This window comes from Geotrypetes seraphini, chromosome 2, assembly GCF_902459505.1.
Source record: "Geotrypetes seraphini chromosome 2, aGeoSer1.1, whole genome shotgun sequence".
Taxonomy (NCBI): Eukaryota; Metazoa; Chordata; class Amphibia; order Gymnophiona; family Dermophiidae; genus Geotrypetes; species Geotrypetes seraphini.
Window position 1 is genome coordinate 492,688,878 of NC_047085.1, and position 26,057 is coordinate 492,714,934.

The 26,057-nt window shown below is 43.3% G+C and overlaps 1 protein-coding gene across 2 annotated transcripts in view; it reads right to left on the reverse strand.

Moving 5' to 3' along the window:
- Nucleotides 1-20,553, reverse strand: part of LOC117354412 (cyclic nucleotide-binding domain-containing protein 2-like) — a 93,208-nt gene extending 72,655 nt beyond the window's left edge. For both annotated transcript variants that reach the window (XM_033931901.1, XM_033931900.1), the window contains exons 1-4: nucleotides 20,383-20,553; nucleotides 8,909-9,055; nucleotides 5,935-6,012; nucleotides 1,492-1,655 (exon numbers count right to left, since the gene is read on the reverse strand). In XM_033931901.1, the coding sequence (XP_033787792.1) occupies nucleotides 1,492-1,655; nucleotides 5,935-6,012; nucleotides 8,909-9,055; nucleotides 20,383-20,436 (443 nt within the window). In that variant the 5' untranslated portion in view covers nucleotides 20,437-20,553. The remainder of the gene's footprint in view (nucleotides 1-1,491; nucleotides 1,656-5,934; nucleotides 6,013-8,908; nucleotides 9,056-20,382) is intronic.
- Nucleotides 20,554-26,057: the final 5,504 nt, after the last annotated feature.

The window sequence follows — 26,057 nt, forward strand, 5'->3', positions numbered from 1 at the left end:
ACAGATGCATACTAGAGAATGACATGGGGACAAATGTGTCCCCGTCCCCGCAGGAACTCAATTTCCCCATCCCGTCCCTGTGAGTTTTGTCGCTGTCGTTGTCTCTGCTCCATTCCTGTAAGCTCTGCCTTAATTGCACAAGCCTCGAACACTTATGTTTTTAAAGTGTTTGAGGCATGCATAAGGTGACCATATGTCCCTTTTTCAATAGGACAGTCCCGTTTTCGGACCGACCATCCCGTTGTCCCGACAGCACCGCTTCGGGACACCGAAATGTCCCGTTTTCAGGGACAGCACCGCTTCGGGACACCGAAATGTCCCGTTTTCAGGGACAGCGTCCCGAAGTGGTGCGCGGGGACACCGGGATGGGCGATTGCTTTCCCTCCCTGCTGTGCCAATTCAAAGCCCGGTCTGCTGCCGCTGCTTCTATGCCTTCTTCCTAACGCCAATTTTGACGTCGGGGAAGATGTTCCGGGCCAGCCAATCGCTGCGTGGTTGGGCCGGAACGTCCTCTCCGACGTCAAAATTGACATCGGGGAAGGGAGGAGGAGGAAGAAGGCTTGTGTTCCTGCCGCATCGGGGAAGCAGAGAAAAAGTAGACGACCATCGCGGCCCAAAACAGAGCGCCCAGGGCAGCTGCTCTCCTTGCTTTCCCCTGCCTGCTACTACAGCCGAGAAGGGGGAAAGCTGAAGAGTAGTGTGTGTGTGTGGGGGGGGCGAGGGCGGAGGAGGCCAGGCAAGAGATCGCTTCTCCCCCGCAGCCAAAAGTGGCCTTTTCAGAGGGGTCTCGACACGGCAGCTGCCCTGAAGTTTTCCCTCTGCCGCAACTTCCTGTTTCCGACACGACACATCGCGGCAGAGGGAAAGTTTTGGGGCATCTGCCGTGCCAGGGCCCCAATTTAGGGGTTTAGCAAAGAAGTTCGGACCACAGCACCCCCCCCCCCCTGCCCCACCCCACCCCACCATGCGCCCAGGCGGAAACAGGAATCTGCGTCAGAGGGAAGCTTTGGGCAAGCAGCACCACTTGCACAATTACAGTTCCCATTGCCTTTCGTACCCGCGTTGCTTTCTTGTCTTACTTTCCGTCGAAGGGTGGGGGCCCACGTTACCGATGGGGGGGGGGGCCCGCATTGCCGATTGATGCTGGAGGGGCCCATCGACGTTTGGAAAAATCAATGTTGATGCCCTCCTTCATCAGGCCCCCCTGACCATTTCGGACCCTAGGCACGTGCCTGCTTGGCCTATTGGTTAATCCTGCCCCGGTGGCACCTGGCTCCCTCTCCTGGGTACCTCTGTACCATTGACAGCCACAAAAGGAGCACGCTGCGTAGCTGGCCACAGCTAATTTTGCTGACCAGTGAGTTTCATGCAATCACAGTTCATAGCAGAACTCCATCCACTGTAAATAAGGGAGGCTGAAGCAAGGGTAAAACTTGGAAACATACCGAGGTGTCGAACCAGTGATTGTCTCCTCCCCCACTCCTCACTGACCTCTTATAGTGAATGACCCTGGCCAACATCAGCTGCATTGCGTTGCTGTAATGGCGGAAGCTGTGAATACCCCTCATCACACTGCGAATGAACGAGATGTCCTCCGGCGAGCGCTCCTCCGGCCTGTGTGAGGCAATCTCTATGGCTTTCTCTGGAAAAGTAAACTGTGGAGAAAGAACAAGGAAAACGGATGGCATAGAGCTGGACTGCTGGTCACTGCCTCTTAAGGATCTGCCTTGTGGATCGCTCAGTCCCAAAGGAATGAGGGGGTTCTTCTGACCTTCAGGATGTATTATTTGAACAAAGCTTCCTGCTGGACAGTTTAATATTAACATTGCCATCAACCCTGCCTTTGAGTTGACTTTCTTTTCTTTTAAAAATTGTTTATTAATTTTATATAGCAAAATATTGCTGATACACAGTATAAGAAAATTTACATAAATTAGCAATATGTTCAGAAAACACCAAGAAACTATACATAAATAACTTAAGACCAACCCCCCCAGCCCACCAAAATAAGCCCACCCACCTCCTGTATGTGTATAAAAGGATCATGAACTGAAACCAAGTCTAAAAGGGTACATTCTATGCGAGTATGTTTAAAGAAAATTAACATATGTATCTAGCGGATCCTATGTTTCTTTAAATTTTCGAAACTCCCCAGATTTTTCTGACATCTCTCTTTCGAACCTAGAATACTGACATACAGTTTCCCACCAGAATGAAAAATTAAAACAATCCCAATGTTTCCAATTTCTCGTTAATCATCTGTATTGCAATTCTGGTCATAATTAGTAACAGTTTATCTTTATCTGCTCTAAGCGGATTTTTAGACGAAGAAGTGCCGAAGACAACCGTACCATAAGACAATGGTAAAGTCACTTCAAGAATGAGCATAATTTTGCTCCTAATAGACCTCCAAAAAACCTTTAAACCTGCCGTTATAAGAAGTTCCTCGAGAAAACTTTTTCTTTTCAGGCTGCCAAATTGAATATATGACTCGGAAAAATGTTAGAAGATTCTTCTTACTTAAATTTTAGGAAATTACTAAAGACTCAATTATTTAACAGGCTGGTATCTTCATGGTTTTTTTTTCTTGATTTTAACCATGTTTGCATTTCATGCTCACGTTTTTATTCGCATGGTCTACACTTCCATTTTGATCAATTTTATTGAAATGTATAGACTTCCATTTTTAACAATTTTATTGAAATGTATGTACTGTCTTTTTTGCTGTATTTTATCAAGATGTTTTTATTGAAATGTATGTATTGTTCTTCATGCTGTGAGCCGCTTTTACCCTTCCCTGTATAGCGGCATATAAATAAATTATTATTATTATTATCTAAAGTACCTGCTTCAATTTGACAGTGCCAACATCTGTTGGAGCGTGTACTATCTAATTTTTGTAATCTCACCGGAGTCCAAAATATTCTGCATAATAAAAAATAAAGTGTTTGTCTCACTGAAGCAGAAGCAGTACAGTAGACTCTTTTATTCCAAAGCTGGGGGTCACATAGCAGGAGAGATATTATGTTGTATTTCCGCACTCCAGATATCACGCAGGCCCCCAGTAACTGTTTTAGGTAAATAATCATTTCTTAACTTATACCACGCAGAGGCCTCGTGTCCATGAAACGCCACTTGGAAACAGAAAAATGGAAGGCTGTGTTGAAGGCATACTTTTAAAGTATGCCAATCTGGAATACCATTTAGAATTGCCTGTTTTAATTGACTTTCTTTTTCCAAGGATTTTTGCAGGCTACGAAAAGAGGAGAATGCACCACTTAAGGTTGCCACCTAGGTTCTATTTGCAAGCTTTTGGTCAGCTTAAGGTGCAACTCCTGCCTACCCAGGGGTGGCTCAAGGCAATCTGCTGCCTGAGGTAAAGGATGAGATGGTGCCTTCGGACCCAAGTTGTTGGGGACTATGGACCCAACAGGGTCCGTGTTTCGACAAAACTGTCTTCCTCAGGGGTCCCTGGAGGTCCTAAAGCAAAAACTTATGAATCAAAGACTAAAAACAATCCTGGGCGAAAACTCTCTCTAGCACACTTTCATTTGTACCTAGTAATATTTTATTTATTTATTCCAATTTCAAATAGATTTAGAAAGATTTATTAGATCTACAGTCAAGAATAAATCCACATGGACTCCTCCAGGACAACTACGTAGATCCAATTCTCTCCACCTTTAAAAAAATGAGTATTACAAGAAGTCACATCACAACGTAACCATTTCAATGGAAAAATGAACCTTTCAAAAGATGAAAGCAAAGCACTTTGGGATCTTTAGTCAGATTCATCAAGTATAATCCATAGAGCAGATAAAGGAAGTGCTATGGTTCTGTTATTGTTTATTAAAAGTTTCTATACCGTAGCTGGTTTTAAGAATGGTTTGGACAAGTTCCTGGAGGAAAAGTCCACAGTCTGTTATTGAGAAAGACACGGGGGAAGCCACTGCTTGCTCTGTATCAGTAGCATGGAATATTGCTACTCCTTGGGTTTTGACTAGGTACTAGGGACCTGGATTGGCCACCGTGAGAATGGGCTACTGGGCTTGATGGACCATTGGTCTGACCCAGTAAGGCTATTCTTATGTTCTTATGTATTAATGACTGGGGAGTCAATTCAGAGTGGTTTGCATGAGCTTCTGTAAAGGTGTTACAATACAGAGTTACAAAGAGCTTCTGAGAGGTGTTACAATACATGGGCTCTATTCAGAATTACAGGGGCTTCTGTAGCAGTGTTACAATACAGAGTCAGAGAGTACTGAAGTAAAAACAGAATGATGTTGATGGGGCCTGTCCCAGAGGTCTTTAGGGGCCACCATTGGCCCCAAGGGCTTTGCATTGAAGAATACTTCTATAAATCAATAGGGCTGAATAAACATACTGTATGTTGTCAAATGAAATAAAACTTGTCCACATAGATCATATACAGGGATAAAAGAACCCAACACAGGCCGTGTTTCGGCTAACAAGCTTTCCTCAAGGGTCAAATCATGGATGATGTATCTTGAATTGTGAAACTAATTTTCCAAATCGAGTGAACTCAATGCTGCGTGAACAAGTGGATAACTAGTCACTAGGGCACAGTTGAACTAGTTATCCATTTCTTCACGCAGCATTGAGTTTACTCAATTCAAGACACATCATCCATAATTGGACCCTTGAGGAAAGCTTGATAGCCGAAACACGGCCCGTGTCGGGTTCGTTTTATTCCTATATATGATCTATGTGGACAACTTTTATTTTATTTGACAACATATTGGAAGAAATAAAAGGAAAGTCAAGAACACTGTGTGCCTCCATAGAGCTGGTGTTAGTTTTTTCGCGTAGTGCAGGGGTTAATGCACGCTAAAAACGCTACCGCAGCTTAGTAAAAGGAGCCCTTAATCCCTAAATTGCCCCAGGTACATTAGGTAGACTGTGAGCCCTCCGGGACAGACAGGGGAAAATGCTTGAGTACCTGAATAAGAACATAAGAACATAAGCAGTGCCTCCGCCGGGTCAGACCATAGGTCCATCCTGCCTGGCAGTCCGCTCCCGCGGCGGCCCAAAATAAATTCATGTAAACCGTTCTGAGCTCCCTTGGGAGAACGGTATAGAAAATTGAATAAATAAATAAAGTTTAAATAATCTTTACTAAATAAAAGAGGTTTTCATGACTATGATGTTACAGTTCCAATACATTCATTACCATGAGCAAAAATGAATGAGTAGAATCCTGCTTGGAGTAACTGAAGCCTTTTCCTCTCTTTATTTAATGCGAGGAAATTAAGTATATAAATTGTGTAACTATAATATAATCATTTTAAAAAATAGAAGGAATTGCAGTAAGCAAGTAACACGACTTACTCCGTGTTTTTTTTGTGTGGCATATCTAAGGAATACACAAAATGCAACCAGTCAACATGTCACTCCTCCATCTCCAAAATACATTGTTATCCACACACTGCACCTCAGAACATTGAATGCTCCATAACATCTGTGTCCCTTGTCCCTCTTCAAGTGGATGGACTCACCCAGAGGGGAGTGGAATAAATTTATCTGCACTTTAGACCCTTAGAAATGTGACTGGTGAACAACTTTGATCTTGGGAGAGAGAAAGGGATTGGGACTTGTATACCACCTTTTGTAGTTATACAAAATCACACTCAAAGTGATTTACATACAAGTACTTTACGCATTTTTCTCTATCTGTCCCGGTGGACTCACAATCTATCTAAGCCTCAGGGTGCTGAGGCTGTAGCTCTAACCACTGCACCACACGCTCTGAGACTGGGATGATGTCAGCATTACAATTTATCTCTAGCTCCCTCTATTGGTCAGGCAGTTAAGATGCAGGACAAAATGTGAACATTATCATCATCAGTGCCTGGGTGGACCCTAGCCTAGAATATTGAACCCCTATTGAGATATCTAGCCGTCATTGTTTCTTACCTCGTACCGACTTCTGAAGCTGTTTGTATCAAAGGCATAGTCTTGCTTCCTGGAATTCTGCTTTTTCTCTTTTATTTCCTGTGGATAAATTGAAATTAAATTGGGAAATGTACAGATTTTTATACTTCACTTTTGTAGGCTTTTACTAGGCAAAAGCACTGTTTATTAATACTAACCCTTTCTTTCCCATGTATATATCATCATCTACACGGAGAAAAAAAAGAGAAACCAGGATGTAGTATTTGCAGCTTCTGGTGGGAAGCATCACTGTCTCTATGCAAGAGTGACACCTAGTGGCTTGATTTGGGACCATGATTGCAGGGTTCTAGATGGGGCTCTGATCCATGTCCCTGGCTGGGCAATGTGATCTATGAGCGTCAGGAGCAGCGTGGGCCGTTTAGCGCAGCTTCCCACGCTAGAAACTGCTAGCACAGTTTAATAGAAGAGGCCCTAAAGCTCTACATTTAGAGGGTAATTTTATAAAGTCATTTTTATTGACAGGACCCATACATGCAAAATTCCGACCTGTGTAAAAGAACGCGCAATGATACATATGAACTTTCATACTGGGACAGACCGTTTCCAACAGTGGCTACAACCCAGGCTCCAAGTACCAAGCTAGATGTTATGCTGCTTATCCTAGGAATAAGCAGTGGATTTCTCCAAGTCATCTCAGTAATGATTTATGGACTTTTCATTTAGGAAACTAGCCAGACCTTTTGAAAACCCTGCTAAGCTATGATTTCACTACATTCTCTGGCAACGAATTACAGAGTTTGATTATACGTTGTGTGAAGAAATATTTTCCCCTTTTTAAAATTAAATTTACTACTTAGTAGCTTCATCGCGTGCCCTTAGTCCTAGTATTTTTGGAAAGAGTAAACTAGTAATTCGCATCTACTCTTTCCACTCCACTCAGTATTTTATAGACCTTTATCATATCATCCCTGACCCATATCATTCTCCAAGCTGAAGAGCTCTAGCCGCTCTAGCCTTTCCTCTTAGGGAAGTCCCCGCATACCTTTTATCATTTTTGTCGCCCTTCTCTGTACCTTTAATAATTCTACTATATCTTTTTTGAGATATGGCAACCAGAATTGCACACAGTATTCGAGGTGCAGCTGTACCATAGAGTGATACAAGGGCATTATAACATTTTCATCTTTGTTTTCTATTCCTTTCCTGATAATTCTTAACGTTCTATTTGCTTTCTTAGCCCTCGCTGCACATTGAGCTGAGGGATTCAACGTATCCTCAATGATGACACCCAGATCCTTTTCTCGGGCAGCGACTCCTAACGTGGAACCCTGCGTCACGTAGCTACAGTTCAGGCTCCTCTCTCCCACGTGCATCACTTTGCTCTTGCTCACCTTAAACCCCCCATCTGCCATTTTGATGCCCAATCTCCTAAGGCCCTCTTGCAATTTTTCACAATTCTCTTGCAATTTAACAATTTGGAACAACTTTGTGTCATCAGCAGATTTAATTATCTCACTAGTTATTCCCATCTCTAGATCACTAATAAATATGTTAAAAAGCAGCAGTGCCAGCCAGCATAGACCCCTGGGGAACCCCACTATTTATCTCTAGAAAAAGCTGTGAATAATCGGTGAAATGAAGATAACAGCAGAAAAGCACTTCATATTGCATTAAAAGAAGAAAAGCCTCAGAACCCCGTTGGGGAAGAGCCCTCCTCTAACTAGAGAGGGTAAATAACATCATTAGCAAAAAAAACCCTCCTTTGCTAGTGTTAGAGCTGATATCTTAATAACTGCAATTGTAACGATGGTCCCAGAGTGCAGTGCGGGGTTTGAAACTACAACCTCAGGGTGTTGAGGCTGTAGCTCTAACCACTACGCCACACTCCCCTTTAGCAAGCTCATACTTGAAAAACCGCCCATTTAATTGGGAGATAGGTGTCTATCTTTTTAGGCGCAATTCTATACAAGATAGGCGGCTCCTAGCGATGCCTAACACCAAAATAGGTGTGTTTAGGTGTGGAGAAAGACTTAGGTGCCGCTAGGCGTGATTCTCTAAAGGACTTAGGCACCTATAATGTAGGCCTTTAAAACCCTGGCCTACATTACAGGAGCCTAAGTTTTAAGTTAGGACCGCTAAGCCCGATCCTGAAATGGGCACCTACGCATGAGTGACATGAAATAGGCGCCTAATTTAGACCAATTACGGAATCTGGCTCTAAGAGTCCAGAACACTTACCGCCTTCTGCGTTACCGAGTTAGCATGCGCCGATCATAATGTGCTAGCCAGATAATAAAGGAATGTCTACTCTCTGCCCATGACACATGAAAAAATAGTTTTTAAAAAATTGGGTTTCACGTGGTTAGCGTGCGCAAACAGGCAACGTAATGCAAAATGCTTTAATGCGTTTCTGCGATAATCTATTTGCGGGTGCTAACCATGCATTCACCTTTTCCTATCGTAATAAATTTTACGTTACACTGGTTCCAATCGTAATTATTTTAGTAAAGTTTTGTATTCTTCACTGTTATCATTTACGGCAGGGGTGTCCAACCTTTTGGCTTCACTGGGCCGCATTGGCCGAAAAAAATGATTCTGGAGCCAAACGCTGCAGCAAGACACAGGAGGGAGCCGGCAAGATGGTAAACACCCGGAGGCAGCAGAGGAAAACACTGCATCGTCCTTGACCAGGGCCGCACAAAATACTTCACGGGGCCGCATGTGGCCCTTGGGCCGCAGGTTGGACACCCCTGATTTACGGCTATTATAAACACAATGGCCCAATAGATGGGACAAATGATAGGTAGAAGGTGTACTGTATGTCCCATGCCATGGGACATACGATGGCAACAACATTTTTTTTGGAATGTCCCGTCATCCGGGACACACGATAGGAAAAGGTTAAGGGCTTAACTCCCTTTAGTAACAGGGCCTCCCCCCCCCCTTATTTTGCATTTTTTCATCTTTTCCGTGAGTTCTTTGGGGATGGGCTTACCTTTGCGTTATAATGAGATCTTGCGTTTGGGATGCCGACGTCTCCCCAGAATTTGGAACCCAGGGCATCCTCGGTGATGCGGATGAAGTATTTGGTGACAGCTTGAAGCGTCATCACCTTCCGCACTGTGTCCTGGAACTTCTGGAGCTGGAGAGCAGGGCCGACAAGGGAGGAGTGAGAGAAAATAAGCCCCCAAAACAGAGCCCCCGCATTTGAATACTGGGACTTACAGACACAGTATTTTGCTTTCAGTCTGCGGTGGACAGAGGAATTTAATCAAGGTCTGTAGGTTCAGAACTGGTTCCATAGGCTGTTTCCTTAAATTTGATCATCAGCTAATGATGAACTTTGGAAAATAATTTTCATTAAACTTTGCCATTTTGCTTATAAGATGCGAAAAATTAGCCTCCTCATGCTTATAGGATGGGATGCCTGCTTCTCCATGTGTCTTTCCTATGACATATGCCCATCTCTTATACATGCTTACATCTTGAGAATGAGGTGGAAAAATGTTGCATAATCCTGAGGAGCAAACGGAAGAAGCGGCAGAAATAGCAGTAAAAAGTAAGGCTAGTTACCTGTAAAGCAGTGGTCTCAAACTCAAACCCTTTGCAGGGCCACATTTTGGATTTGTAGATACTTGGAGGGCCTCAGAAAAAATAGTTCATGTCTTTTTAAAGAAATGACAATTTTGCTTGAGGTAAAACTTTTTATAGTTTATAAATCTTTCCTTTTGGTTAAGTCTTGATAAAAATATTGTAATTTATAGCTAAAGAGACATATGATCAAGAAACTGTTTTATTTTACTTTTGTGATTATGCTAAACATACTGAGGGCCTCAAAATAGGACCTGGCGGGCCACATGTGGCCTCCAGGCCGCATGTTTGAGACCATTGCTGTAAAGGGTCTAGGACGATTCAGCAAAGGCCATTTAACCGCAGCGGTTTCACTGCGGCCGTTGTAATGGCAAGCAGTTACCTTTCTGAAGCTGCAAGGTTTGAAAGAGAGGGGGAATAGCCCTCCCCATCCCATTGGTGTTTCTTTCCTTTCCCTTCACCCATCTATGATCTTCTCCTGCCTCCGCATCATCTGGTGACTTCAAGGTTTGCAAGAGGGGAGGAATAGCCCCGCTCACCCCCCCCCCCCCCCACTGGTGCTCCTTTCCCTTCATTATGTCTATGGTCTTCTTCTCCTGCCTCCACATCATCTGGTGACTTCAAAGGTTTGAAAGGGGGGGCATGGAATCATTACAGATTTCCCTATATATTGGAACAGAAAGTTGTCGAGAGGGAAGACTTCCGGGATAAAAGGTTGATTTTGAGAGGGCATCTTAATATTAAGAGATGAAACAGCCTGCGATGAATTCAAGAAGGCCTGGGATAGGCACGTCGGATTTCTCAGAGAGAGTAACATAGTAGATGACGGCAGATAAAGACCCGAATGGTCCATCCAGTCTGCCCAACCTAATTCAATTTAAATTTTTTAAATTTTTTCTTCTTAGCTATTTCTGGTCAAGAATCCAAAGCTTTACCCGGTACTGTGCTTGGGTTCCAACTGCCAAAATATCCGTTAAAATCTACTCCATCCCATCTAAACCATCCCAGCCATTGAAGCCCTCTCCAGCCCATCCTCCTCCAATCAGCCATATAGCGGTATATAAGAAATAAATTATTATTATTATATATAGACATTGAAGCCATTGAAGCCCTCCCCAGCCCATCCTCCACCAAACGGCCATATACAGACACAGACCGTGCAAGTCTGCCCAGTACTGGCCTTAGTTCAATATTTAATCTTATTTTCTGATTCTAGATCCTTTGTGTTCATCCCACGCTTCTTTGAACTCAGTCACAGTTTTACTCTCCACCACCTCTCTCGGGAGCGCATTCCAGGCATCTACTACCCTCTCCGTAAAGTAGAATTTCCTAACATTGCCTTTGAATCTACCACCCCTCAACCTCAAATTATGTCCTCTGGTTTTACCATTTTCCTTTCTCTGGAAAAGATTTTGTTCTACGTTAATACCCTTCAAGTATTTGAATGTCTGAATCATATTTCCCCTGTCCTTCCTTTCCTCTAGTCTAGGGTATACATATTAGGGCTTCCAGTCTCTCCTCATACTCAGAGAGAGAAAGAGATAATGGTTACTGTGGATGTGCAGACTGGATGGGCCATTTGACCTTTATCTGCCATCATGTTTTATGGTTCTATTACCATAAAGCTCTATGACATCACAATGCAGGTGTATAGAGCCGTTAGCCAATAGGGAGAGGAGGAGATAGTGGATGCTGCGGATGAGCATAATTTTTCTGTGTTTCTATGAAAGGGCTGTGATGAAATGGCTGCGATGAACTGTCTCTTGCTGAAAGAACTGCTCTCAAAGGTCCATGCTGAATCATCCCATTCCCACCTGTAATAGACCTTCTCCATAGACAGCAAGACTAAGGCACACAAGTAGAATATTACCAAGGTTAGGATTGCTCTAGATTACAGATAGCTTATCCATTTGTGAAGAGCATGCCAATGAAAGAATGATACAAGAGTTGCAAGTTGGTCAGCCCTACTTAACTGAACGCCCCATCTGTCCTCTGATATGAACATAGGACCAAGTAACTGCTTTGTCAACGCTGCTCGGTGATGCATATTTCAAATGAGTTATGGTAGCCACAGTGGTTCTGATTTGACGAAGTTTAACTTTACTGGTTAGAGGGATTCCATTTGTTCATAGTAGAATGGGGCATAGGTTAGCTTTTTGGCAAGTGTCTACTTTGACAACGGGATGGCGAGTCTGTTGGGTTCAAAGGAGCTGATCACCATTTTAATTTCACAATGGATTCTGTTCTTTTAAGATAGCCAGAGCTCAAGTGTGGATTTTTTCTGTGGTTTAGAATGAAATGCAATAGATAGAAATAAAACAAAAAAAAATATGCCGTACTATTTTTTTTTTTAATACTGTATTGAACTAACAATACATTTTTTGACAAGCTTTCAAAGGTAGTGCCACCTTCTTAGGTTGGTTATGAGGGAGACACAATATTAGTGAGTTTGCTCATCTGCATTAGAGGTCTGCACGGGAATGGGGATCGTGGGAATCCCCCCTAACCCACGGGACTCCCACGGGGACCTCCCTCTGGCCCACGGGACTCCCACGGGGATGGAAGGCTTTGGAAGCAGAGTTCATCCATATAATATAATGGACACGTCAGCCTTAGTAAAAGAGGGGGTTTATAAGTTAAACATAACAGAAAACAAAAAAAGGTTCCACCAAAGAGATTCCACAAGGAAAACAGCAGCGCACACACAAAAGAAACTGTGGAATTGATGATCCTGTCAGAAGTAATTGCTGCTTTTTATGGGGACGGGCGGGGATGGAGGTAATTCCTTGCGGGGATGGATGGGGACGGAGAGGATCCTGGTGGGGACGGAGAGGATCCTGGTGGGGACGAGTGTGGATGGAGAGGATCCTGGCGGGGATGGGTGGGATTTCTGTCCCCGTGCAATTCTCTAATCTGCATCTTCATACAGCTTTATGTGGTATCTTTCACCTTGGATAATGATTTCCCCCTGGAGCTACGCTCTTGTATTCTAGAGGTTGAAATAGATAATTCCCTACCTACACATCAGCATGTAAAATCTGTAGTCAAACAATCTTTTTTTGATACTGAGAAAACTTAGATCCATAAGAAAGTATTTTGATATCAAACTCTTTTCAGATTCTGGTACCGTCTTTGATTTTGTCCTCTGGAAATCAGAACATTTACAATTTTAAGAAACTACACTGGCGACCTGTTACAGCCAGAATAAACTTTAAACTAGGTATTACTTGGTAATGCTCCTACCAACTCTTTTACGAATGCATAGCATGGGTTTTAGTGCCGGCAGCGGAGGTAACTGCGCCGACGCTCCTAGAATCCCTATGAGTATCGGAGCAGTTACCACCGCTGCCAGCGCTAAAACCTGCGCTAGGCGTTCATAAAAGAGGAGGCTAGTTATTTACATAGTAACATAGTAAATGACGGCAGATAAAGACCTGAACAGTCCATCCAGTCTGCCCATTAGTTATACCCATTATAAATACATGATTAAATTAGCTTGTCTCTTCTTTGATATTTTTCTGGGTCATAGACTGTAAAGTCCACCTGGTTCCAAGCTCACGCCAGCCTATCCAACCATCCTGTTTGCAGGATATCTACCATTAAGTTTGGCCAGTAACATCCTCATGTTCCAAGTTAGAGGAATTCCCATTGATGCCCTCCTCAGCTCAATCCTACACCAAATCATCACATATGGGACACAGACTAAACTAATCTAAACCTTAAGTTTATATACCGCATCATCTCCACGGATGTTGTGGAGCTCGGCAAGGTTTACAAGAACTTAAAATATAGGAAGAGAAGGAAAAAAAAGGTTTACATGAACTTATATATAGACGAGAAGAGTAAGGGGGGATAGAATTACATTTTAGTGAAAAGCCAGGTTTTCAGTTGCTTGCGGAATAATTGGAGAGAGCCCAGGTTCCGCAGCGGGGTAGTAAGGTCGTTCCAAAGACCTGTGATTCTGAAGAGAAGGGATTTTCCCAGTTTGCCTGCATAGCGAATACCGTGTAGAGAGGGGAAGGATAGTTTATACCTTTGGGCGGGTCTGGTAGAATCAGGACTCGAGGAGTTATAAGATAGTGGGATTAAGGGAGGAAGGATGCCGTGAATGATCTTAAAAGCCAGGCAGGAGCATTTGAAATGGATTCTGGAAGTCACTGGGAGCCAGTGAAGTTTGGCTAGGAGTGGGGAGACATGGTCAGACTCGCGTTTTGCAAAGATCAACTTGGCTGCAGTATTCTGGATTAGACTGTGGAAGTCTGTTCAGTACCGGCCTTAGCTCTTTAATTTACATTCTTCGTTTTCTAATTAGAAATCCTTTATGTTTATCCCACGCCGAAAATATGCTTTCGCTAAATACAAATCAAACAAAAGCCCCCGTATTTCCAATTAGAAATAACAAATCCTTGAAAGCCCCCATCTGTATTACATCAATCCTAATTAAATTTGATACATCCCTAAAACTTCTAGGCATCATCATTGATGACAAGCTTTCCTTCAATAAACAAATCAGTTCAGTCGTCCGCAAACGCTTCTTTAAACTCAAAATGACTCGGTCACTAAGAACATAAGAAATGCCTCCGCTGGGTCAGACCTGAGGTCCATCGCGCCCAGCAGTCCGCTCACGCGACGGCCCAACAGGTCCAGGACCTGTGCAGTAAATTTCTATCTATACCCCCCTATCCCCTTTTCCAGCAGGAATTTGTCTAATCCTTTCTTAAACCCCAATACCGTACTCTGCCCTATTACGTCCTCTGGAAGCGCATTCCAGGTGTCCCCCACACGCTGGGTAAAGAAGAACTTCCTAGTATTTGTTTTGAATTTGCCCCCTCTCAACTTTTCCGAATGCCCTCTTGTTTTTTTATTTTCTGAAAGTTTGAAGAATCTGTCCCTCTCTACTCTCTCTATGCCCTTCATGATCTTGTAAGTCTCTATCATATCCCCTCTTAATCTTCTCTTTTCCAGGGAAAAGAGTCCCAGTTTTTCCAATCTCTCAGCGTATGAAAGGCTTTCCATCCCCTTAATCAGTCGTGTCGCTCTCCTCTGAACTCTCTCGAGCAATGCCATATCCTTCTTAAGGTACGGAGACCAATACTGGACGCAGTACTCAAGATGTGGACGCACCATTGCCCGATACAGCGGCAGGATAACTTCTTTCGTTCTGGTTGTAATACCTTTCTTGATTATACCTAGCATTCTATTCGCTCTCTTAGCGGCAGCTGCGCACTGTGCTGTCGGCTTCACTATCCTCACTTTTGGACACCAAATCTCTTAATATCCTTATTCATTCGCTAGTAATCTCTCATTTAGACTACTGCAACTCATTTACCAGGGCATTACGCAAAAGAAGATATGAAGGATCCAAATCATTCAGAATACAGCAGTTAAGATCATCTATATAACCAAGAAATATGACCACGTTACACTCCTTCTAAAAGACACGTACTGTCTGCCTGTAGCACGCTGAATTACTTTTAAGATATTATTCCTTATATTTAAGGTACAATCGAGTCATTCGCCTGTGTTCATCGATAGACTCTTGTCACCATATTAAGTTTCAAGTTTATTAAATTTTTGATTAATCGCTTTGTCATATTTTCACCTAGCACTTAGATCCACCCAACAATACCTTCTTTCCACTCCCTCCACTAGTGCTACCTGATTCACGATTCGAATCGATTCTCCGAAGCACTTTTGATATAGAGGATACTTAGGGGAGGTTCATACTACACCATACCCCCAACGGTGTCACAGTACACGTTCTTCTATAAAACACTTTTACATTTAAGCCTTATATATGAATTTAGGGTACTTCCAGCACTGCCTCGGCGGTGCTGTGCTGCTGTGGTTTCTGAATTGATGTCCCAGGCCGCGGATTCCTCTGATGCTACACTAAGGCTGTAGCTAATGCCCTTAGGGTGCTTCTATTCAAATTCAGATAACTTTATTGGCGTGACAGTTTTATGTGGGGCCAAAGCAATACATTATGGTGATTAAAGGAAAAAAATGAAAAGAATTAATTTACAAAATCTTAATAATAACAGTAAAATATAAATGGCAGCTTGTTAGAAACAAAGCTATAGAACAGGATCAATGTCAGGTATCACTTGATAGGTGACCAGTGACAGGTTCTCTTTGTTTGGGGTGGGTGTGGGGAGAGAAGCTAGGCATGCCTATCATTTATTTTATTTATTCATTCATTCAATTTTTCTATACCGTTCTCCCAGGGGAGCTCAGAATGGTTTACATTAATTTATTCAGGTACTCAAGCATTTTTCCCTGTCAGTCCCAGTGGGCTCACAATCTATCTAATGTATCTGGTGCAAAGGAGGGATTAAGTGACTTGCCCATGGTCACAAGGAATGGTGTGGGTTTGAACCCACAACCACAGGGTGCTGAGGCTGTAGCTTTAACCACTGGCCACTCTAGAAATCAGAATGTAGTAAAAGTGAGCCAAGTATAGGACATCAAGCCATTATGACATCACTGATGAGGTTGGCTCTTAGGCATTGGTGGAATGAGGCATTATGATGTCACAATAGCAGCTCTGGTTATCAGAGGCTGAAGCTGTTCACACTATTTATTTATTCAATTTCCTATACCATTCTCCTAGGGGAGCTTAGAATGGTTTACATGAGATTATTCAGGTGCTCAAGCATTTTTCCCTGTCAGTCCCAGTGGGCTCACAATCTATCTAATGTATCTGGTGCAAAGGGGGGATTAAGTGACTTGCCCATGGTCACAAGGAATGGTGTGGGTTTGAACCCACAAACCCAGGGTGCTGAGGCTGTAGCTTTAACCACTTTGCCACTCTAGAAATCAAAATGTAGTAAAAGTGAGCCAAGTATAGGACAATCAAGCCATTGTGACATCACTGATGAGGTTGGCTCTTAGGCATTGGTGGACTGAGGCATTATGATGTCACAATAGCAGCTCTGGTTATCAAAGGCTGAAGCTTTTCACACTATTTATTTAATGTAATTTTCTCTATTGTTCTCCCAGGGGAGCTCAGAATGGTTTACATAAATTTATTCAGGGCTCAAGCATTTTTCCCTACCTAATGTACTTTGGGCAATGGGGGGATTAAGTGACTTGCCCAGGGTCACAAGGAGCAGCGTGGGTTTGAACCCACAACCTCAAGGTGCTGAGGCTGTAGCTTTAACCACTGTGCCACACACACCTCCCATCCCCCAGCCTACATGCAATTCTCTCAACTCTGTAATTTAATTCCCATGGCAACTGATTATACATTAAACCTAGTGTAAAGAAGGGCATCTGTGCCTGATACAGGAGCTCACTGTGCGTTGCAGCAGTGTGTGTGTGTGTTCAGGGGAGGGGATGTGAATGTGTCTCAACTTATGAGGTGCGGCAGATAACTTCTTAGCCCAACCAAGAAGAGAATGATGTGGAGCCACGAAACATACAAGTTATTCCACACTTTTCTTGACATTTTTTTGATTCATTTCACAGTGTCAAGAAAAGTTTGTAAGTTTCATGGCTCCACATCATTCTCTTCTTGGTTGGGCTGAGAACTTTTCAGCGGTCCCTCGTACTGTGATGTCATAATGCCTCATTCCACCAGTGCCTAAGAGCCAGCCTCATCGCTGATGTCACAATGGCTTGGTTTCCCTATACTTGTGCCCATGTACTAGATGCATCTGTCTCACTGGAATAACTTGTAAGTTTCATGGCTTCACATCATTTTCTTTTTTGGTTGGGCTGAGAACTTTTCAGCTGCCCCTCGTATTGTGATCCAAGTCTCCAATATTTTACCCAACCTCCAAAATATCCAACGTTCCTATCCGTAGAGTTGCAAATTATTCAACATATTCTCATATATTTCAAAAGTAACAAAATGTGGCCTCAGGTACACCTCCTCCACCCTTAGTAGTATTCAATATCGGTGGGAATACCGGTGCTTTTAGTCCTCATTGGCCCACATTCTTTTCTTGCAATTATTTCATTTACTAGTGTTTTAGCCCGTTACCTTCGTTACAGTAACGGGTGCTAGAATAGCCCCACCTAAACAACAAATATCGCTACCCCAGTTGTAAAGAAGGGTAAGCTTGGATTCCGCTGTGCTGTAATTGGCCCGTTTTGAACAACCACTCGTTGACCCAGATGGTGGAAAATGTTAATCAGTTGCTGTCCTTGTGAGTGGATTGGCCACCGTGAGAATGGGCTGGTGGGCTTGATGGACCATTGCTCTGACCCAGTAAGACTATTCTTATGTTCTTATGTCCCTGGAAGCAGGAAGGCATGCATGCACATCATACTGCTTTGCAATTCTTTCCTGCTTGCGGGCAAAGACAGAGCTCAGCCCTGTTTACCTAAAGCAAGCAGAATAGCTTCAAATTACAGACCCCCCCCCCCTGCCTAACTTCAGCAGAGTGTAGTTGCATAGTAACCACCAGAAAACAAAATACGTTACAAATGGTAACAATTACAAGGAATGTCCAGCAGAGGGCGAAACACATAAACAGAAGACAAACAAGAAGCGGGATGGGACCACGGTCTTTCCACAAAAGAAGCAGCCAAATAGATCATGCAAAGCAACATTTATTATGCCCATCCACAAAGGTAGGGTTGCCAGATTTTCCAATCAGAAAATCTGGACCCCCCTAGACCCGCTCCCAGGTCCGCCTTGTTACGACCACCCCACTCTGTAACGCCCTAATCCTGCCTCCCCACTGCCTGCTCTTGTTGGACAGGGAGAAAGTCCGCCAATGCGCGGATGCCCATGCGATGACGTCACGTGCGTGTGATGTCATCCCGCGGGATCCGTGAATGCGTGGACTTTCTCCCTGCCCGATGTTGATTTGAGGAGGCTTTTCAAAACCTGGACAAAGTGCTGGGTTTTGAAAAGCCGTCTGGACCCCTGGACATGTCCGGGAAAATCCAGATATCTGGTAACCCTGCACAAAGGTATTGACCCGACACAATACTGAGCAAAGATATAAATAAATACCGCTCATAAAAATGAAACTTTATGGACCAATAGCAGTTAAAACGCATACAATCTATGGTAAGGATACCATCACTAACAAATGGTAACAGGCCATAAAAATTTTTTTAAAATCCAAAACTCATATTAGGACTGTCCGGACATGTCATGTTTTTAGAAGACGATTTCCTGGAATGGATGGAGTTTATCTGGGTTTTGGACTCACTTTCTCCAGTCCAGCCCCCACCCTGGAAATAAATATGGCTCTTCCGTCGGCCTGGTTCGCACACCCATGTACCATTTCCAGCGTTGCAGTTTCTAAAATTTGGACAGCTGACAGCCGGCAGTGTTAGCAACACGATTCTGCTGCCGTAGTTTTTCCTAGAACAGGCTGGGCCGCTGCAGAGCTAAGGCTTTGAGGGTAGGCTGACGGCAGCAAGATTATGTTGGTAACGCTGCCGGTTGTTGGCTGCCCAAAGTTTGAAATTGCAGCGCTGAGGAGGTAGGTGGGGACACTCAGGTGGGGGACTGGAGGGATATTGAGAGAGGCTGTGCTGGGGGACGGGGGGGGGAGGGAGGGGAGGCGAGGTAGGGACGAGAGTAGTGAGAGGCAGGAATGGGGTGGAGCAGGTTTGGGGTCACGTGTCCTCTTTTTTAGTTTACAAATGTGGTAACTGTACATAATATACTGTTTTTGGATGGCCCACAATTACTTGGATGGGCCCTTTCACCCCCACCCCACCCCAAGCGATATGAAAAAAAAATATTTATTTATTTCCTTTTCTATCCCGCTCTCCCTAAAGAGCTCAGAACGAGTTACAGGCTAACATACATAATAAACAGTTTACAGCAGTGGTCTCAAACATGCGGCCCACCAGGTACCATTTTGAGGCCCTCGGTATGTCTATCTTAATCAAATGTAAAATAAAACAGTTTCTTTATCATATGTCTCTTTAGCTATAAATGACAATATGATTATTAAGATTTAGCCAAAAGGAAAGATTTAGAAACTATAAAGAGTTTTACCTCATGCCAAATTGTCATTTCTTTAATAAGACAACTATTTTTTTCTGAGACCCTTCAAGTACCTACAAATCCCAAATGTGGCCCTGCAAAGGGTTTGAGTTTGAGACCACTGGTTTACAGGTTAAACTTGTCATAGTTACAGTGCAAGATTTTCAATTACAGTAAAACCTTGGATTGCAAGTAACATGGTTCGAAAGTGTTTTGCAAGACAAGCAAAACATTTGATGAAATTTTAACTTGCTAAACAAGCAATGTCTTGCAATACAAGTACATACAGCCTACACGCGTCACATCATCACAACTGAGCCGATGGTTCTTCTCTCTCTGACGCTGCAGGAGTGTAGTGACTGTTCTAAATGAGCGAGGTCTTGCAATACAAGTACATATAGTATTTTGTATTAAAGTTTTTGGGTTGTGGAACGAATCATCTGAGTTTCCATTATTTCCTATGGGGAAATTCGCTTTGATATACGAATGCTTTGGAGTACGAGCATGCTTCCGGAACAAATTATGCTCGCAAACCAAGGTTTGACTGTATATCCTATGGACGTGTTAGCACGCATTAGCATTTAGCGCGTGCTAAGATGCACTAGCGCACCTTAGTAAAAGGACCTCTTAATTTCATTTAGGTTTTAATTTTGTTGTTTAAGTATGTTTTTTTAAAAAAAATTTAATAGACACCAGTTTTGAGCAAATGATTTTAAGGGTGCCTGATACATAAATTAATTCCCAATTTTTTTTAATTGCTTGTAACTTGCTTTTTAACCAAACTTTTCAAACCACCTTCAGCCTTGGGCTAGCATGTATGTGGAAAGATGCGAAGGGAGCACTGGGAAAAGTGATGCCAGCGGTAAGAAAAGAAGAGAAAATATTTATGCTAAATAAGGCATTAAAAGTCAAACGCTTACATGGTTCACTGCGTGTGTGCCATGCTGTCTTTTCTGATGCATGTGCAGCGGCATCCTCTTTCCTCTGTGATCTAAGCAGAAATCCGCTTACTGAAATCCTAACGATGGTAGGGGTCCTCCCGTGTGTCTCCTCCTGTGCTGAGCTCCGTCTCGCACCAGTGAAACACAGGAATCCACCCGTATTACCTTGTACCAAGCTATATGTCATGCCAGTGAGACATCGATCTTCACCTGTAGAGTCACCCATGAGCAAAATTCTGTCTCACACCACTGGGACACATTCTTATCTACTCTGACAAGTCCTGGCATGTAGCCACTGACAAGTCTTGTAACCTCATTTTATAACATGCTCTTGGGGAGGGGTTGGGGTGGGGAAAGAGAGGTGGGTGAAGTTGTTCTCTCTCTCTCCTATAAACTGTTATCTCCCTCCTAACTTGCTGCAGGGACAGTTCTCATCTGGCAGGAGATAGGGCTCCCCTCATCTGCCGCAGGCCTCTCTGCCTTTGTCATTACTGAGATCAATGGAGTGACAGCTTCACTTCTAACAGTGGAATTTTTGGAATTCAGTGCGAGTGAAAGTGAGTGATCCAGAGATTTCACACAGAGCTGATCAATGACTCAGCTCCGGGAAAGAGCCTTTCAACCAGTCCTGGTCATTGTACTTACTTCTGATTCCTCCTGCATTGTGCATTTTGTAGTCTTGCTTATTTTATATGTAACTAGTTGATTATCCGGCGTTGCCCAGATATTTATTTATCCCAATCATCTGTCGTTTTTGAGAATTTTTACATGTCACTCCCTTCTCACCCCACGGTATTTTTTTCCAGATAGTAAGTCATAAGTATACCAAGTTTGGTTGAAATATCTCCATGCGTTTCACAGTTATGCTGGAACATACACACACACACATCCGATTTTATATATATAAATAGATCACCCAGTCCTGGAAACAAAAATATGTTTGCAGACAGACATAAAGTTAGGGCGGGCCCATAAATCTCCCTCTAGAATCAGAGCCAGTCAGTTTGCTCACCCATCTATCCTGTTTCCCAAGGTCATCTAAACCCACTGAAAAGCAGCTTGGACAGATATTCCAGGACTTCTACCGGTTTCGGATTTTATACGTTGTTGTGGCTTGATCATTCTTGCACTGGACCCCTGAAGAAGACGTGTTTGTTGAAACATGGGTCCCGGTCAGCTCATCAAGGCACCGAAGCACTTGATGGATAGCACTTTGCCATATGAACTGCAGCGTATGTTGTGCTCAGTGACTCCAATGATCCACATATCCCGACGGTGAAACAGCTGCGGCTAGCTGTTTCTAGAGCTAGCATGTTTTCGTGTACGGGTTCTCGGGAGTGGAACAAACTTCTGGGATATTTACGACAGCAAGCAAATTTGAGTAGTTTTAAAAAAATATTGGAAGAAACACCTTTTCAGTAAGATGAAATAATGGGACTTGATTTACAGTATTTTGATGTGAGGCGCTGGTAGCCTCTTTGTAATGTTAGGAGACTTTACATTATCATTATTATGTTTTATTGATGTTCTATCTGTTGTAATGTATGTGATTCTGTTTATATATGTACTGTATTGTGACCTGCCTTGGGAAAGATGGGGTCTAAATAAAGAAATACAAGTCATATAGTTGGCACCACATCTACACAACGTTTATTGATTTCAATAAAGACTTGTCATTAAGTACATCACTCCTGCAGTATCTCTGTTTTTCCAAGGCCATCTCTCATCTTAAGAAACATAGAAATAGACGGCAGATAAGGGCCACGGCCCATCCAGTCTGCCCACCCTAATGTCCCTCCCCTACCTTTGCCCTGTGAATAGATCCCATGTGCCGATCCCATTTGGCCTTAAAATCAGGCACGCTGCTGGCCTCAATCACCTGCAGTGGAAGACTATTCCAGCGATCAACCACCCTTTCAATGAAAAAGAATTTCCTGGTGTCACCTCGTAGTTTCCCTCCCCTAATTTTCCACGGATGCCCTCTTGTTGCCGTGGGTCCCTTGAAAAAGAAGATATCTTCCTCCGCTTCGATGCGGCCCGTGAGATACTTGAACGTCTCGATCATGTCCCCTCTCTCTCTGCGCTCCTCGAGCGAGTATAGCTGCAGTTTGTCTAACCTTTCTTCGTACGGGAGATCTTTGAGTCCCGAGACCATCCGGGTGGCCATTCTCTGAACTGACTCCAATCTCAGCACATCTTTGCGATAATGTGGCCTCCAGAATTGCACACAGTATTCCAGGTGGGGCCTCACCATGGATCTATACAATGGCATAATGACTTCCGGCTTACGGCTGACGAAACCCCTGCGTATGCAACCTAGGATCTGTCTTGCCTTGGATGAGGCCTGCTCTACCTGACTGGCAGCCTTCATGTCCTCATTGACGATCACCCCCAAGTCTCGTTCTGCTACCGTTCTTAGTTAGGATCTCACCATTAAGGGTATAAATCTTGTATGGATTATGGTTGCCTAGGTGCATGACTTTGCATTTTTTGGCATTGAAGCTAAGGAACTGGCAGAGGTGAATGTTCCAAAAAAACCAAAATTGTGCACTGTAGATCTAGCTCACACTCATGCACTGCAGTACCAGCCTCTCTTCACATTTGTTCACTACAGTGCCAGATCCTGCTCACATTCGTGCACTGGAGTACCAGCTTCTTCTCACATTCATGCACTACAGTGCCAGATCCTGCTCACCATCACCCTTCCAATCATGTTGCTCACTGGTGTTTTGACTTCAGCCCCTAAACTGGACTCTTCCCTTGGGTTTTTGCAGCCCAAATGCATGACCTTGCATTTCTTAGCCAGACAGTTAGATATGGGAAAGATTGGTGGTGTTGTCTAGTTTGGTTGCTTGTTTCTCCCGAATCCACAAAGGTGCTTCAACAGCAGCAGTTGGGGGAAGGACCCCTCCATAGGTCAGCCATGGTAAAGATGGCTATGAAAGAAGGACCAGATTCTATAAATAGTGCTCAAAAATTGGTGCTGGGAACAACTGGCACTAAGTAAGTTCTGTTTTATAAAGGGTGCTCTGGCTGAGCATCATTAATAGAATACAAAGACTAGGGAAATACTTTTAAAACCAATAGGAGGAAATATTTTTTTTTCATTCAGAGAATAGTTAAGTTCTGGAATGCGTTGCCAGAGGTTGCGGTAAGAATGGATAGTGTAGCTGGTTTTAAGAAAGGTTTGGACAATTTCCTGGAGGAAAAGTCCATAGTCTGTTATTGAGAAAGACATGGGGGAAGCCACTGCTTGCCCTGGATCGGTAGCATGGAATATTGATACTCCTTGGATTTTGGTCAGGTACTAGGGACCTGGATTGGGCACCATGAGAACGGTCTATTGGGCCTGATGGACCATTGGTCTGATCCAGTAAGACTCTTCTTATGCACTATTGATTTCTACTGCTACTACTTATCACTTATATAGCGCTGAAAGGCGTATGCAGCACTGTACATTTTGACATTTATAGACAGCCCCTGCTCGGAAGAGCTTACAAACTAACCTGGACAGACAGACATAGAATGCCCCCCAAAAGGAGGTTATTGCGGAATCCACCGTTCTAGGATTTAAAAGCAAACTAGATGCACATCTCCTTACGAGAGGCATAGAGGGATATGGGTGACTAAAATTACGCCAGGTGTATACTTGGCTGGGCCTTCACGTGTGCGGATCGCCAGACTTGACGGACCGAAGGTCTGATCCGGAGATGGCAGTTCTTATGTTCTTATGACATATAGAGTTGGGGATGCAGAACTCAAGGTGAGAGGAGTTGGAGTTGAAAGCACTCTTGAAGAGGTGGGCTTTTAACTGGACCTTGAACACTGTCAGAGATGGAGCCCACCATAGGGATTTGGGTAGTTTATTCCAGGCATATGGCACAGCAAGATAGAAGGTATGGAGTCTGGAGTTGGCAGAGGAGGAGAAGGGCATAGATAGGAGGGACTTATCAGCTGAGCAGAGCTCACAGGGGGGGAACATAGGGAGAGATAAGTGAAGAGAGATAGTGAGGGGCAGCTGAGTGAATACATTTGTAAGTCAGTAAGAGGAGTTTTAATGGTATTCAGAAATGGATAGTAAGCCAATGAAGCAACTTTAGGAGAGATGTAACATGAGTATAGCAGCTCTCATGGATATGAGTCGTGCAACTGAATTTTGGAGGGGAGAAAGATGGCAGAGCGGAAGACCCGAGAATAGTGAGTTGCAGTAATCCAAATTCAAGGTGATGAGGGCACGGGGGGAGAGAAAGGACATGCTAGATGGAAGGGGATAGAGGGTAGAGTTAGTGAAAGACTGGGGAATAAGAGGAAGGGAAATTATAAGTGTGGTGTGAGAGACAAGAGACAGTAAAAAGAGGGAAATTGAAGACTATAGAGTAAGAATGGATGAAGAGGAGAAAAATAAACTAAAGAACACTAAGAGGAAAAACACAATGCTACAGATGAATGCAGTAATAATAATAATAATAATAACTTTATTTTTCTATACCGCCATAGTCAGGTGACTTCTAGGCGGTTCACACTGTAAGAAGGCTGGACATTCAGCGAATAACAAGGACACAATACAATACAATAAGTCAACATACAATACAAGACAAAACAATACAATACAATACTACAATGAGTGTATACAACACAGTACAATATAATACAACGAGTCTAAATATAATACAATACAATAAGTCTAAAGACAACACCATACATAAGTCTAATACAGTATCGTACAATGAGTCTAAATATAATACAATAGTGAAGAGGGGAAAGTTACAGATTGGGGTTCAATGGGTAATGAGTAACTGAGTATTTCTTTAGAACTTCCATTTGAATTGGAGTACTATGGATAGCGAATATCTGAATACATGAGGGGCATCTTGAGAAAGAAAGAAAGGCGTTTAAAGGGAGGGGAGTCCTAGTGCGGGAGGGGACGATTTTAGTCAGTGAATTTTTCGAATAGGGCGGTTTTGATCGATTTGCGGAATGCACTGTAAGACAGGTTGGGTTAGTTTATGTAGTTTTTCAGCCAAACTTGCTGTCTGTTCGCTTGGAACTTAAAGGTTCTATCCAGGAATGATTTGTATCTGCAGCCCGTAATCTTTGGGTATGCAAATATGTTTTTGTTTCTGGTAGAGGAGATGAAGAAGACTGGAGGAGATAGAAAATTGACATATGAACACAAAACCTTGGTATGAGAGTTAAGACAGAGAAAAGCAGAAAGCAGAGACTGAGACCAACATGATTAGAAAAGTAGAAAAATGGATTGTATTTTTAATATTGAATAAAAATACAAAACTTACAACTGAAAGTCTGATATATCATAGGGAAGAGGGTGGGGGCGGTGCAATTATAGGTTGCTAAGGCCCTGACTACACACAGCAGGCAACTGCCTAGGGGAGGGGCAAAGCTAGGGGTGGGCTGGGGCGGAACTGGGGGCATGGCCATGCATCCTCTTTTTTGTTGAGAAGAGTGAGGAAGGAACTGTACAAATCAACCTTGGGTAGAAATGAGTTTATTGAATACAAACATACCGGTTTATTAAAATATAAAATCTGAGACACAATCAATATATCTATGGATTCTTTCTAAACCCGACACGATCCATGTTTCGGCTTCGAAAATGGAAGCCTGCCTCAGGGGTGTCAGTGATGATCTAAAAA